Source organism: Eumetopias jubatus, unplaced genomic scaffold (assembly GCF_037043125.1).
Source record: "Eumetopias jubatus isolate StellerSeaLion01/CBP00866 unplaced genomic scaffold, mEumJub1_p1.0 scaffold_10, whole genome shotgun sequence".
NCBI classification, from domain to species: Eukaryota; Metazoa; Chordata; class Mammalia; order Carnivora; family Otariidae; genus Eumetopias; species Eumetopias jubatus.
The window spans coordinates 4,342,108-4,355,785 of NW_028274816.1; the positions used below are offsets into that span (position 1 = coordinate 4,342,108).

Below are 13,678 nucleotides of genomic sequence, written 5' to 3' on the forward strand. Positions count from 1 at the left end.
TAGACTGACAATGTGTACCTTTACGCCAGCCAAATCAGTCATGCTAGTTTTACTTGTGGGCAATCTCCTATTTCCATGACTGCGTTGGACCGGGTTACAGCTGTGGGCTTTTCAGCACAATCCTATGGGAGCATTTAGTACTCTATTTAAAGATCATTGCAAATTTCCCATAAAATTAAGGTTCTGGCAAAATTTAATTAAGTTTAAGATAATCTTGGGTCTGCCATACCCATAAAGCACAACATTTAAGTTGCAAAAGGTAGGTTAGGTTTCTTGATAAGATTGGGCTGCCAGTCAAGGTCACATGAATAGTCCAAAATGTCAATGCTGATGGCTTTTTTACTTAATGTACCAGTACATATGTCGGTAACTTGTAAAAGTGATATGGCCTAAATACATTTTTCTTATTTTAGTAACACATTAATGCTTGCTCCCATAGGGACATATTCAGCTTTCTTTTGTCTGGAATCATGATATTGCTAGGCTATAGTTATCCCAACCATGCTAATGACAAGAATTATTTTCTGCCAATTTATGTAATTTCATTCTTTAAACTGGCATCAGAATAAATCTTGTAGGCAAACTTGTTATTTATAATACAGTTAGCTATTATTGTTTAATCTGTAAATGAAAGTTTAAATGAGAATAAAATACCAGAATATTACTCAAGTACACCAAAATATACCAGAGTATACTGTCTAAAAAATAAAAGTGAATGTGTCTCTAGGCATAGTAAGTTTTTAAAGCTATCATTTTTCAGTAAGCATCAGAGAAAAAAATCTAATGCAGAATTCAGAACAAATAAGCTATGACACTATCACATGATATTCTAGATAGTTTTCTTACAGATTAAGTAGAAAACCCATAAAGATATTAGAAATTTTACTTTCTGAATTAACAACAGCTGTTTAAAAAGTTTTAATTTTTTCAAGGTCAAATTACATATTAAAGGTATTCAAAGTATTTCTTTGACTAAAATGGAGGTTACCGTGAAATAAAGCAGGCCAGGAGTCACCATCACATTCTCAATCACAATGTATGCCTTTATTTATCTATTTATTTATTTTTAAGTTTTTATTATTTTTTTGAAGATTTATATATTTATTTGAGAGAGAGAGCGCGTGCACAGATGAACGTGGGGGGCAGAAGGGCAGAGGGAGAGGCAGAGAGAGAATTTCAAGCAGACTCCTTGCTGAGCATGAAGCCAGACCCCCATGACCCTGAGATCATGACCTGAGCCAAAACCACGAGTCAGATGCTCAACCAACTGAGGCACCAGGTGCCCCAAGTTTTCTCTACACCTAACCTGGGGGCTTGAACTCATGACCCCGAGATCAAGAGTTGCATGCTCTTCCAAATGAGTCAGCCAGTCGCCCCCCACATGTATGCCATTAAAGAGAGGAAACAAAAAGACAGTTTCCTGAATAGTCCCAGCCCAAGGCAAACAAGCAGGACTTGCGGTGGAGCCTGATGCAGGTCTCCATCAAACTACTCATGAGATGATGACCTGAGGTGAAATCAGGATTCGGACACTTAACCGACTGAGCCATCCAGGTGCCCCACATTCTGTACTCCTGAATTAAATTTCTGCCTTATCAGACAAATAAAAAATTAACCAAGCTGAAGGCATCTCATGAAAAGTATCTTGCTTTAAATGTTAGGAGGCCAGTTCTATTTAAGACTAGAAGAATTTTATCTTTGAATCGCAAGATTCCAAATAGTTTTTTTAATTATGTTATGTTAATCACCATACACTAGTTTTTGATGTAGTGTTCCATGAGTCATTGTTTGCGTATAACATCCAGTGCTCCATTCAGTACGTGCCCTCTTTAATACCCATCACCAGGCTAACCCATCCCTCCACCCCCTCCCCTCTAGAACCCTCAGTTTGTTTCTCAGAGTCCATAGTCTCTCATGGTTCGTCTCCCCCTCCAATTTCCCCCCCTTCATTTTTCCCTTCCTGCTATCTTCTTTTTTTTTTAACATATAACGTATTATTTGTTTCAAAGGTACAGGTTTGTGATTCATCAGTCTTACACAATTCACAGCGCTCACCATAGCACATACCCTTCCCAATGTCTGTCACCCAGACACTGCATCCCTCCCACCCCCAACTACTCCAGCAACCCTCAGTTTGTTTCCTGAGATTAAGAATTCCTCATATCAGTGAGGTCATAGGATACATGTCTTTCTCTGATTGACTTATTTCACTCAGCATAACACCCTCCAGTTCCATCCACGTCATTGCAAATGGCAAGTTCTCATTCCTTTTGATGGCTGCATAATACTCCATTGTGTGTGTGTGTGTTTCTTTATCCATTCATCTGTCGATGGACATCTTGGCTCTTTCTGTAGTTTGGCTATTGTGGACATTGCTGCTATAAACATCAGGTGCACGTACCCCTTCGGATCCCTACATTTGTATCTTTGGGGTAAATACCCAGTAGTACATTGCTGGATCATAGGGTAGCTCTATTTTCAACTTTTTGAGGAAACTCCATACTGTTTTCCAGAGTGGCTGCACCAGCTTGCATTCCCACCAACATCTGTTGTTTCTTGACTTGTTAATTTTAGCCATTCTGACTGGTGTGAGGTGGTATCTCATTGATGTTTTGAGTTGGATTTCCCTGATGCCGAGCGATATAGTTTTTCGAAAGAGTGGCATGCAAGGGTAGTAAGAGAATCCTAGCACACATATTGGTCAAGGATAAAGTACACACAGAAAAGTTTCCAGAGCCCAGAGAAGGGGTGTTTACATTCTCAGGCAATTATTGATTGCTCATTGAACAAATAAAAGGGAGAAGGAAAGGCTTATCAGTAAAAGTCTCAGAGCTACCATGATTAAGGTGGAGAATTCAATTAAGACTGCAGCTATCCTATTTAAATTTTTCCTAAAAAACATCTAATGAACCAATATTTAAATGGGGACCTGTAAAGTTATATCTCTAATTTCCAAAGGGAGAAATGGATTAAGCTGGTTCTACCTAGAGAGCAGTTGCAGATCATATCCCCAAGTGTTTGAGAAAGCTTATATGTCAACCAAATGCCCTTTTAAAAATCTTTAAGAGCAAGGATTTCCAATGAACTGAGTTTTCTCCTAATGGTTAAAGCAATCAGTTCACATAGACACACAGATCCTGTAGCAGCAATAAGTACAATTCATGGCATGGTTATAATCATATTTACTCACCCTCCCAATAGTATCTGTGACTGGCTGGATTCATTTGTAATACCAAATACATCAGGAATTAAATCACCATTGAAGCTGAAGAGAAAACATTAAAAACATTAAGCAGTTATTTCGTAAAATTCTCATGTTCTAGCTTTAAAAGGAAAATAACCTTTGTGAGGTGTGGTTGACATCACAATGCTCACCAGTTTTTGCTGTAGTCAATAAAATGTGAGCAGAGTGTTAGACATGTGTTACTTCCAGGCAAAAGGGTTTATTATTTATTACTGGACCCTCCAGTCTGCTTTAAGCTTGGCAGTGGCAAGGAGAGGAACATGGATTTCAGGTGGTGCAGCTCCACAGATAATGGGGACTCTGACACGTGACTGAGTGATGGCACAGAGCTGGGCCTATCACTTACCCACAGTGGACAGGCAGTGTAAGCAAGAAATGAACTTTTGTTGTGAAATGTTAGGGTTGTCTTTAGTTTCTGCATAACCTCATCTATCCCTGAGCGGCAAGAAGACAGCACTTATTTCAGACCCAACGGATGTAGTTAGGTGAGTTTAGGAGAAATAACCCACAAAAGTAATCCCCAGCTGGTGTAAAAATTCACACTGGCCATTATATATTGCAACAACAATGAAAAAATACACAACTATGAAAGCAATCAAGCTGAGGGCCTTTAAGAAGATTAATCCATGAATTTATAGCTGAGACTTCTAAGGGCCACTGACGTATTGATACACGACTATTATTTTAATAACTGTATGAAACGCAGCAGTGGAAACAAGAAAGTGGCTGTACACCGCTTTAGCTCCCCAAATGATCTCTGTATCATTACCAAATGTCCTGACAGGAATTTGGATGACACTTATCCTAGTACATCAGTGTATTTTGAGAAATAAATGATAACACTAAAGAAGAGCTTTAAAAAAAGATAAGTTTCTCCTTAATATAGACATTTTTCTAAATCTCTGGAGAAAAACCCATACCATTCCTATCTGTCAATCAAGCACTAACAGTATTACTGTAAAACAGTTACCTTAATTCTTTTGAGTAATGACATGGCTATAATCAACAAAGATCCATAATGGACACACTGAAAGCTACTGAAACAAAAACACAAATTTCTTCCTCTTTCCAAAATATTGAATTTCGTTTTTCTCTTTCCTCCAACATGGCACGTAAATGTCATATAGTCAAGAGTATAAGCCTCTATCAGTTTCAAAGGGAGAATGAATTTAGTGTCAATGCTACTTTGCAAAGTAGTCTCTTATATGAGAAATTTTATGTTTGTTAGTTTAAAATCATTCAAAGGGAAGCAAGCACATACTTACTCCAAAATTAGTGGTTCATCTTGAAAAGTCCTATTGAGTATAGTCATATTGTTAGGATCTGTATAGAAAGAAAATATATAAATCAGCAGGCACTTTATATTATTTTTGATATCGACACTTGGGGTAAAACACCTTTATTCTTTTCAAGATTCATGTATAATTAATTCCAACTACTACTATTAACAAGACACTATAAATCTAACTTAAATGGACATCAAGTTTGTAAGGACAAAATACTGGGGCTCATTCTATAGTTAAGAGCACCATTACAATAACTTTCTTTAGAGGATTTAATCTAAAAATCTCTTAGGTGAGTCTTCTTTAAATACAATTTAGCACTAGAGCAGTTGACAATATGCACAAAACTACTTGACTCTAAAATGTCCATGCTTGCATACATGAAATGCTTTTCACATGGTACTATTTCTTTAGATATTTACTGACTGAATGAATTTGAAGCACTGAGACTACTGCTTATGTTCTCAAACGTTACAGAAAACACAACTGTAGCCCTTCCACCCTGTGTTGAAATCTGGTCCATGAACAAAGTTATCTGCTTGGGTATAATTAATTGGCTTTTCAGGTAAGTCTTGAAGGTTTTGGGGTGGATATGGTAGACTGACTCTCAACTTCCACTCCAACCTTTTTGTGTTTTCCTATAATGGGGAGACTAGGCATCCCCCTGGCCGCTGAGGGTCACGGCAGACAGTGTCATTCTAGCAGCTATGGTACAACTGGCAGTGTTCTGATGGTAAAAAGCCATGCTTGATGGCTTTGGGGATTGTTCCTGAAGGTTCAACCTAGAGTCTGTTCTCCAGCTATCCCAATAATTATGTAGGCCATAAAACCCTTTAATAAATCTCTCTTTTCCTAAAGCTAGCAATAGTGGAATCTGTTCTCTGGAACACACCTCAGACTAGCTCTGGGTTCAAAAAGAAAAATCAGAAATTTGACTTTTAAAAGTGTTTTTACAGGCCATTACTGACTCTTAAGAAATTCATTACTGAACTGATTTCAGAACAGTATTTTTGTTATATTTACCTAGGAATAACAGGCATAGTCTTCCTTTAATATCCAATGATAAATATTAAAAACTCTTAAAAAACAAATTCACCTAATGTTTGATTTTGTCCCCAGAAGATAACAGCTCCCAATTCACTGCTGGCATGATTTTTGGGAAGATATGTCAGAAGGACATCCATTTGTGAATCTCCATCATAATCCCCTGGGACTACACTTGTTATCAGTGCACTGTGATTCCTAAAAAAAACACACATTTTAAGGTATCTAGTCAAGATATAATAGAAAAGGACATGTCTATGTACTACACACAGATATTTTCAATGCAAAATTTAAAATCATAGAACTGATTCTCATTTCATTTTCTTCTTTAATTTGTTATCATCCTTCATGTATTTAGGCCTCTTTGATCTACAAAATTAATTCAGGATGATTGTAGAGACAAAAATCTGAAATATTTCAAAAGAAAGAACAGTTTTATGTTCTTACACTAGCCAATATCATCTTTTACTTAGTTCTTTTGTCAAGGACACCAATGCATTTGGCTGGTTTATAAGAAATGGGGCTCATAATTGTTAAGGTAACAAGGGGTATCACTGTCATTTTATCAGTTAAAAGGTTAAATTTGTAAAATACTTAATTTTGGGTTTAATGCAGATGTGCAAAGTAATTACTGCACTAAATTACTAAAAAAATTTAAATAAAATTACTCATTTTATTTCTGAAAAATATTCAAGATTCACAATGGTAAATAAGTTCTTTTTATCAAACTTGGCAATATGCTATCAAAACATACATTCCTAATTTTATATTTTAATAATGAAATAATTCTCAAATTATTTATATTAACTTTGAAAACTTAAAACATGTCTTATCTTAATGTTTGAATGACCCAACCAAAAAATAGGCCTTAAGTTCAATCTTTATTTAATTCCACTTAGAGCAAATAGCAAGACAGCGAGTTTTCCAAAAGACTAGAGATAAGTATTTTGTAAATGGCATCAAGAATCTAAAAATATATATAACAGGTTTTATTTAAGGTGAAAATGAGAAAAATACTGAAAAGTTAAGCAAGGTTAAGCAGAGTGAAGAAAGACAATAGTTTTTATCATAATGCATCTACCTATTCTGTCCCATATATTTCATCAATGCTTAGTAGCTATTAACTGATAATTTAATTTTCATCACCTGAATTATCATTCCTATTGAACTGACTAGGAAACGGAGGTTTGAAGCAATTAAAAAGCTAAAGCTGAAAGCTAACAACTAACTAGCTAATTAGCTAATAGCTAAGAGGAATAGCTGAAATTCAAATTGCATCAGCCTCTAAAACTGATCATTATGATAAAATCGCTTGTTAATACTAGTTTCCTCAAATAATTCCAACAATACTTTAACTTTTCCATGAAAATACCTGGTCTTTAAAAATGATATAGCAACCACCCATGCTACTATGTAGCAAACTATATCTAACTGTGGAGGTCTCTTCATGTGCATGTGGCTACAAATGCATACCCAGGAACACATATTGAACTTATTTGGCAGTAATACCTGTCTATAACCTGATTAGGTCATATAGCCATAAATCCCCAGCTTCTTTATGGCTGTAAAAATAGGATGTACAGGGTTTAAAGACACGAGATTGACATATGTGTTTATCTTTTCTTCTTTCAAAGAACCCACTAAAATGATACAGAATGAATTAAAAAAAATATAACACTCAAAACCAAAGAGATCATAAAGGGAGATAGGGAATGCTAACTGACTTATGAGGACAAGGAAACTATAAGCTAAAATGTTTGAAGAAAAAGGCTTAAGAAGGAAAGCTTTTGCCCAGAAGAACACCTGAGAGGCTCAGAATTTGCAGTCATCAGAAATTGTGAAAGATAAGGGTGATGCAGAAGGCTGAAAACAGGTTTATCTGAAAGTCTGTATTGTGAGTATGGTCCACTGTCCCCCTTTCTCAGCAAGACAAAACCAAGCAGTTTATTAACCAGACATTACAGATTTAAGTTACAGCAGAGGGTAAGGTTCGGGACTTAAGCTAAAAACAGGGAGTTAATGGTAAGTCTACAGAAAGAACAATTTGACCCTTGCCCACAGCTCTACCCTATTCCTTGGATGTTAGTCTTGCCACAGGGCAAGAGACAGGAGACAAGTCCTACCATGCAAAGAGTTTCCAATCAGCTCTTTGTTGCCATACTATCAAATATGATACTCTTGCTTTTTGAAGGAAACTATGAATATTAAAGAGAGACAAAACAAATAGCAATAAGGAATCCAAAGAAAAGAGAGATAGTAAGGGGAATAACAAAACCTCAAATCTACACTGAAGACATAAGAGAAGGAAGTATGTCTATGAAACAAAAACGGAACAGCATGTTAAGAGGAAAGAATAATAAGAGAATAAAGAAAACTTCTTGGAGATAAAAAGTATTACCACTAACCAAAAATTCAATAGCAGGCTTCAAATAAAAATGAGAAAACCTCCTGGAAAGGAAAACAAAATGAAATGACAAAAACACAAATAAAATAAAAGAATAAAGGTGGTCCAAAAACAAAATGATAAGAATTCCTGAAATAGAATAAAAAAATTACTAAAGAAATAACATTTCAAAAAGCCCCCAGGGATAGAAGCCTCCAGTTTGAAGGGGCCCACCTAATACCCAGTGTAATAAATGAAAAATAATCTATATCAAAACACATCATCATGAAAAATCAGTGCAAAAGGGATAAAGAAGAGACCCTAAAAGTTTCCAAAAGGAAAAATAAAACAAGTCACATTAGAAGGATTAGGAGAAAAAAAAAAAAAGCACTGGATTTTAAAATAGCACCCCATGAAGCTAGAAGACTATAGGCCAACCAAAGTATTAAAAACAAAAAAAACTGGGGACATGGAAGGACAAAGCATACACTCTTTCTCAGGAATTTCCTGAAGGAGGCACTCCAGTGGAGTTAATGAAGAAGCTAAGGATAAAATGGCACAGGATCCAAGACAGAGGGATCCAACAAAGAATGACAAAGGGAAAATCCCCAAATACTAACCTTGCAGGAGGCTTAAAGAATGAATCCAGATTGGGTAGAAGTGTAGAGGACTTAAAGGAGAAAACAAAAAAGAACAATCGGTATTTGGCCAATATGATGGAACATCTATCAAGGAATTAAGGATAGGTACATAGAAAACTATGCAATTGATTTTTTAAAAATCAATCTTTACTCCAGGAGGAAAAACTCTACAGAAATGAAATTACTGTGTACTGGTTGGTTCTGAAGTGCACACAATCTACATGGTCAAAATGTAAATGATGTTTACTGATTTAGCTAGAAATATGATATAATGATATTGAGGTGATGGGGCTAATTTAAAGATGGCAAACCCTCATCTATGCTAACAAAAATCCAAGAGAAGAAGATAATTATTCAAGAAATTATAGTGTAAATGCTTATTTTAAAATATGGAAATAAACCTCAGAAAAAATACCTGAAGGTTTTATAAGTGGTTTCATCTGAGAGAAGAACAGGGGAATAGGGGAAGAAAAGAGTGAAGGAGTGTTGTTTTTTCTTTGAAAAATATTCTAAACAAAATAAAAACAGGTTTCTAAATTTTAATAGTATATAAAACAACACTGCATTAATCAAAGAAAATTAAACGAATTGGGATTTTTTTTAAACTTGGTGGAACGCTAGTCCTTTGTAGTTCAAACATTTCTTTCCAAGAAAAATCACTTCTAAGCAGGTCATTTCCTGTATATAATATTTATCAACTTCTGTTCCCTCCCACTCCAAGCATGCTGACAGCCAGTACTAGGAAAATTTCTCAAGAGGGATAGTTCGTTTGTCCATTTAAAACCTTCTTCTCAATGTTCTAACTCAAGGCCATTTTTTTTAAAACATATGTCTGAGTTTAAATATTGTACAGTCTGAGCAGTCATTAGCCCACAAAGGGACTTACATATTTTTTTAAACTGTTTCCTAAGTAATCTCTTGTCTTTCTACAAACCAATTCATCCTGTACATGGTTAACAAGTAAATCAACTTAAAATACCGTTTTCTTCATCGCTCCTTTAAACAAGAACCTATAATGATTCCACACTTTTCATGGGACTGAGTTCAAACTCTTTGTGATATTTATAAAGGTTCCTAGTCTGCCCTGATCTCATCTTCTTGGTCCATAACTCTCCAAAGTATACCGCCCACTTCTGTTTGGTAAATCTTTCCACCTCCTCTTCACAACATGCGTACTGCCATCTCTTGTTACCACTGTGTCCCCAAACTTGAAAACCCTCACGTAAATTATACTGAAGGTCACTGAAATACTGTAACTTTCTACAAGTTTCCACTTTAGTCTGCACTAACTCATGTTTTCTTCTTTGAACCAGTTATCAATCAATCCTTGCTTCTTGATGTTTCAAAACTGTGCTGGCTCACTACTGATGATGATCACTGAGTTTCAGGCAATGCCAGTCATATAAAATAAAAATAAGAACTATTATTTGAACATTTATAAAATTCAGCTTGATTTAAATTTCTTCAAAATAAACCTTAAAAAACCCACCCCACCTACTACTCAAACAAAAAGAAATTAGAACAGATGTCACTGACCTTTTCCCAGTGCAAATTTCCCCCTCCCACTCTCAACACATAGTTGACCTGATGAGCCTGTGAATGAGCTGCTCCCATGTGCACACTCAGGATGAGGGATAATCTCCAACACATTCAAGAAGGGGTCTTAGATTGCAAGAGAATGAAGGGTGTTTATGCAGGAACAGACCTGATTTACTCAAATTTATTTATTTTTTTAAAAAGTAAATAATTTTTAAACTTTGGTATATTCACTATTTTTCCTAACAAATTACTTGCTACCTACACTTCATAACTAGTGGTTTTCTGTCAACACAGTTGAGTAAAATTGATTTCAAAGACAATCCAACTAGCTATTGCATATCAATCATTACAATAACGATTGTTTTTACAGGAACAGATACATTTGTACTTACTTCAAGGATACTTTTACTTTGGGTTTAAAATAGGGTGCATTCTGGTCTGCCAAAAAGACGATTAAATCATTTCCTAAAAGAAGTGAATATACGTTATTAGAGAAATATTTCCAGGTAATACCTCCAATTAGTGGTTACAAAAAGCTTTCTGGGTTCTGTTATTAACAAAAAAACTTATTTTACTCCAGTTCCTCTGCCCTCTCAAGGTGAGTCCTACTTGTCTGATGGAATGGGAATACCTAACAGAATATCAAATTACAGAATAACAAATAACAGAATAACAAATTCAGTGTTAAAAAAAGTGGCACAGAAACAGGAAGGATGAACATGGAAAACGCAGTTGGTCAAAACAAACTGAGGCCAATGGCTTTTGCCAGGAATCAGATCTGGTGACTTAAAAGAACCATATAAAGAACATGCCTTTTAACTATAGTATATGTCAAGCCTTGTCTCCCCAGACCTACCAACACGACCTCTTACAAAGCTTTTTAGTTTATCACACAGATGCACTGCATCAGGAAACAGGAACTCCTACTGTAGGTATCTGACTAGTAACAAGGACATGATTACATATTTAAGACTTTTGAAATTGTTTAATTAAACCCAAGCCATCTTTAAAGTCAAGGGGAGAGTCTGTATCCAGTTTGGATGGAGTAGCTACAGGTTTGGCAGTATGCACCCTTCTTGCAATAAATACATAGTCATACAAAAATAGGAAAACTATCCAGAGTCCACAAGAGGCTCTGGTACACTGGTAAGAGCCACAAGAAACCTGGACCAAGATCCCGTTAGTTAAGCTCTGTATAAACCTGCTTCACCTCCTTCCTTGGTGGCCTTGATCTACCAGTTTTGTGGGTACTCAAAAGGCTAAGACCCTACTCGCATTTATTTATTTTTTAAAAAAGTAAATAATTTTTAAACTTTGGTATATTCACTATTTTTCCTAATAGTCATACAAAAATTTAATACCCAATGTCAGCATCAAGATTTACAATAGTTTCTTTAGTGATGGTTAAAGCAAAGAACTCCTAAAACCTCGAGCTGACAAGGAAAGCAGAGATTTGGAAGATTAGGGTGGTGACCAAACTGAGGAAAAGGTCAGGTGCACAAAAGACTAGACAGCTCAGGAGGGAGAAGAATCTGCAGTTTGACAATCTTTTCCCAAGGAGACACTGGGTTTATCAATGATCCCCGCAAAATGCTTGTGTGAGCTGTGAAGTGTTTAGGGCACTGGAGTGGGGGCACAGTAGCTTCAAAGAAAGCTGGGACCCTTGAAAAAGGGAGGGGCAGGCGAATAAGGCAAATGAGGAGGTAGAAGAAACTGTCAAGTTACATCTTTTCCAATTCATTAAAGGGTAAGGAAGATTGAAGGAAGTAAAGCTGCCAAGGAATGAAGGGGCTTCGGGAGGGAAGGCAGAGGCAAGCTACAAAGACTCCTGGGAATCAGGAAGTACTTGGGAAAGCAGGTGATTCCATGGGGAAGAGAGGGTACTGGGGTGAAGGCCGCAGGCATCTTAGGAACAACCAAAAACCCTGGGGTGTTTCTAGGGCTCTTGTGGGTAGATCAAACTGTGGGGTGGACGGGCCAGCACCCGGGGCTGGAAAAGGAGAAAACAGGCAAGCTGCAAAGGATGTTGGAAACAAAGGGAGAGACAGGGTTGGGAAAGAAGGGCTGGGAAATGCAGGAGGACCGGCCATCCGGGCTAGGGGTGTGGGAACACCGGGAGGGGCACAGGGACAGCGGACAGAGGGAGGCCCAGGCAAGCACTGACTTTCCCGCAGCACGAAGAGGTCCGTCTGCTTGTCGGAGTTGAGGTCTCCGAAGGCCGCCAGGGTGCCCCAGGCCTCGGCCCCAAAGAGCTCGGCCGTGACGTTGTGCAGCGCCCGCGCCGGGACCGGCCCGACTCCCAGCAGCGCGAGCCCCCCAAGCAGCGGCGCCAGCAGCGCCCAGAGGCTCGGCAGCCGGCCCGCCGCCGCCATGGCAGCCCCTCGGCCCCCACCCGCCGGCCCAGTGCCGCGCTTGACGGCAGCCGGAAAGCACCGTGCCGCCGGCCGAGAGAGAAACCGCACAGCCCCGACACTCGTACGAGCCGCCACCGGTTCCCCTCTCACTCTCCCCTAGAGCTACACCTCTGACGTTTAGGAGGCCGCGAAGCTAGGTTGAACATCGCCCTTGCGCTCACTTCCGGCCGGAGCGCCTCTCGACAGTGTCGCGCGGGGGGGGCGGGGCCGGCCGGGCGGAGCTGACAGGCGGCCTCGGGGGCGGTAGCCAAGGCGGCGGCCAGAGAGCGGTGGTGGGGGCGGCGGGGCTGATGGCTGAAGTGAGCTGGAAGGTGTTGGAGCGAAGAGCCCGGGCCAAGCGCTCAGGTTTGGCTGGCTGGAGCGCCACCCCCTTCCCCCGCACGCGAGTGGTGATCCCCTTCAAGCGTCTTGGGCGGGAGGCTGGTGGGGGTCTTGGAGTTGAACCTGTGCCTGCGTGTGTCCCCTTAGGAAGTAGACAGCGGTCCCTGGCCTTCCTCCTCCTGTCTACCCCCACCCGCACCAAGTGGTGGTGGCCCGAACTTTACTACATGTGTTTTTCCCCAACGCTATTTCGTCTGTGTTCCCCCTCGGAAAGTAGGTGGTGGTATCTACTAAGCCTGGAGTTTTACTCTTTAGAAATCAGGCGGCAGCCAGGTTCCTGGGAGAGTGCGTCCTCCCTCAAAAATCAGATAGCTTCATTTTTAGATGTGAGTATGATCTGGTCCTAGAAAACTGCAGAAAAGTGTTGCCTTATTTCATATCTCCCTTCTATGTTCTTCACAAGTTCTTCGAGTTATTTATGTGGCACAAATCGGTGGGGGGGACAGGGCCTTAGGCTGTGAAGGGGGTCACATTGAGCATGCTTAGGGCTCAGAAGGAAGCAGGCCCCTTCGCTGGGCAAGTGGCCCCAGGACTCATAGTTCCCGGTTGTGCCTCCCAAATCCAAAGCTGCCGAGGTCAGAAGACGCTGCGCAATCAGTTACAACAGTTGGAAGTGTCCTGAACTGACTTGTTCAAATTGCAGAGTCACGACTTTGAAGTTAGCACTTGTGGCTGATAACTCCTCTAGATAGCATTGAAACTTCCCTTATTTCTGGCTGGCTGGATATAATCTTGAGCTCAAAGTGTAC

The 13,678-nt window shown here is 39.1% G+C and overlaps 2 protein-coding genes across 8 annotated transcripts in view; one reads left to right on the forward strand and one right to left on the reverse strand.

The window, feature by feature from the left end:
- ITFG1 (integrin alpha FG-GAP repeat containing 1) overlaps positions 1–12,703 on the reverse strand; it is a 326,458-nt gene extending 313,755 nt beyond the window's left edge. The window contains exons 1-5 of one of the 2 annotated variants that reach the window (XM_028091250.2): positions 12,299–12,703; positions 10,527–10,599; positions 5,624–5,769; positions 4,510–4,567; positions 3,191–3,265 (exon numbers count right to left, since the gene is read on the reverse strand). In XM_028091250.2, coding sequence (XP_027947051.1) covers positions 3,191–3,265; positions 4,510–4,567; positions 5,624–5,769; positions 10,527–10,599; positions 12,299–12,506 — 560 coding nt within the window. In that variant the 5' untranslated portion in view covers positions 12,507–12,703. The remainder of the gene's footprint in view (positions 1–3,190; positions 3,266–4,509; positions 4,568–5,623; positions 5,770–10,526; positions 10,600–12,298) is intronic. The other variant, XM_028091252.2, reaches the window with a different exon arrangement.
- Positions 12,704–12,810: 107 nt separating this feature from the next.
- Positions 12,811–13,678, forward strand: part of PHKB (phosphorylase kinase regulatory subunit beta) — a 304,253-nt gene continuing 303,385 nt past the window's right edge. For 5 of the 6 annotated variants that reach the window (XM_088027348.1, XM_088027350.1, XM_088027352.1 and 2 more), the window contains exon 1: positions 12,821–12,893. Coding sequence is in view for 1 of the 6 variants with exons in the window: in XM_088027349.1 (XP_087883475.1) it covers positions 12,839–12,893 (55 nt within the window). In the remaining 5 variants the exon portion in view is untranslated. Of the gene's footprint in view, positions 12,894–13,678 lie in introns of all 6 variants that reach the window. The other variant, XM_088027349.1, reaches the window with a different exon arrangement.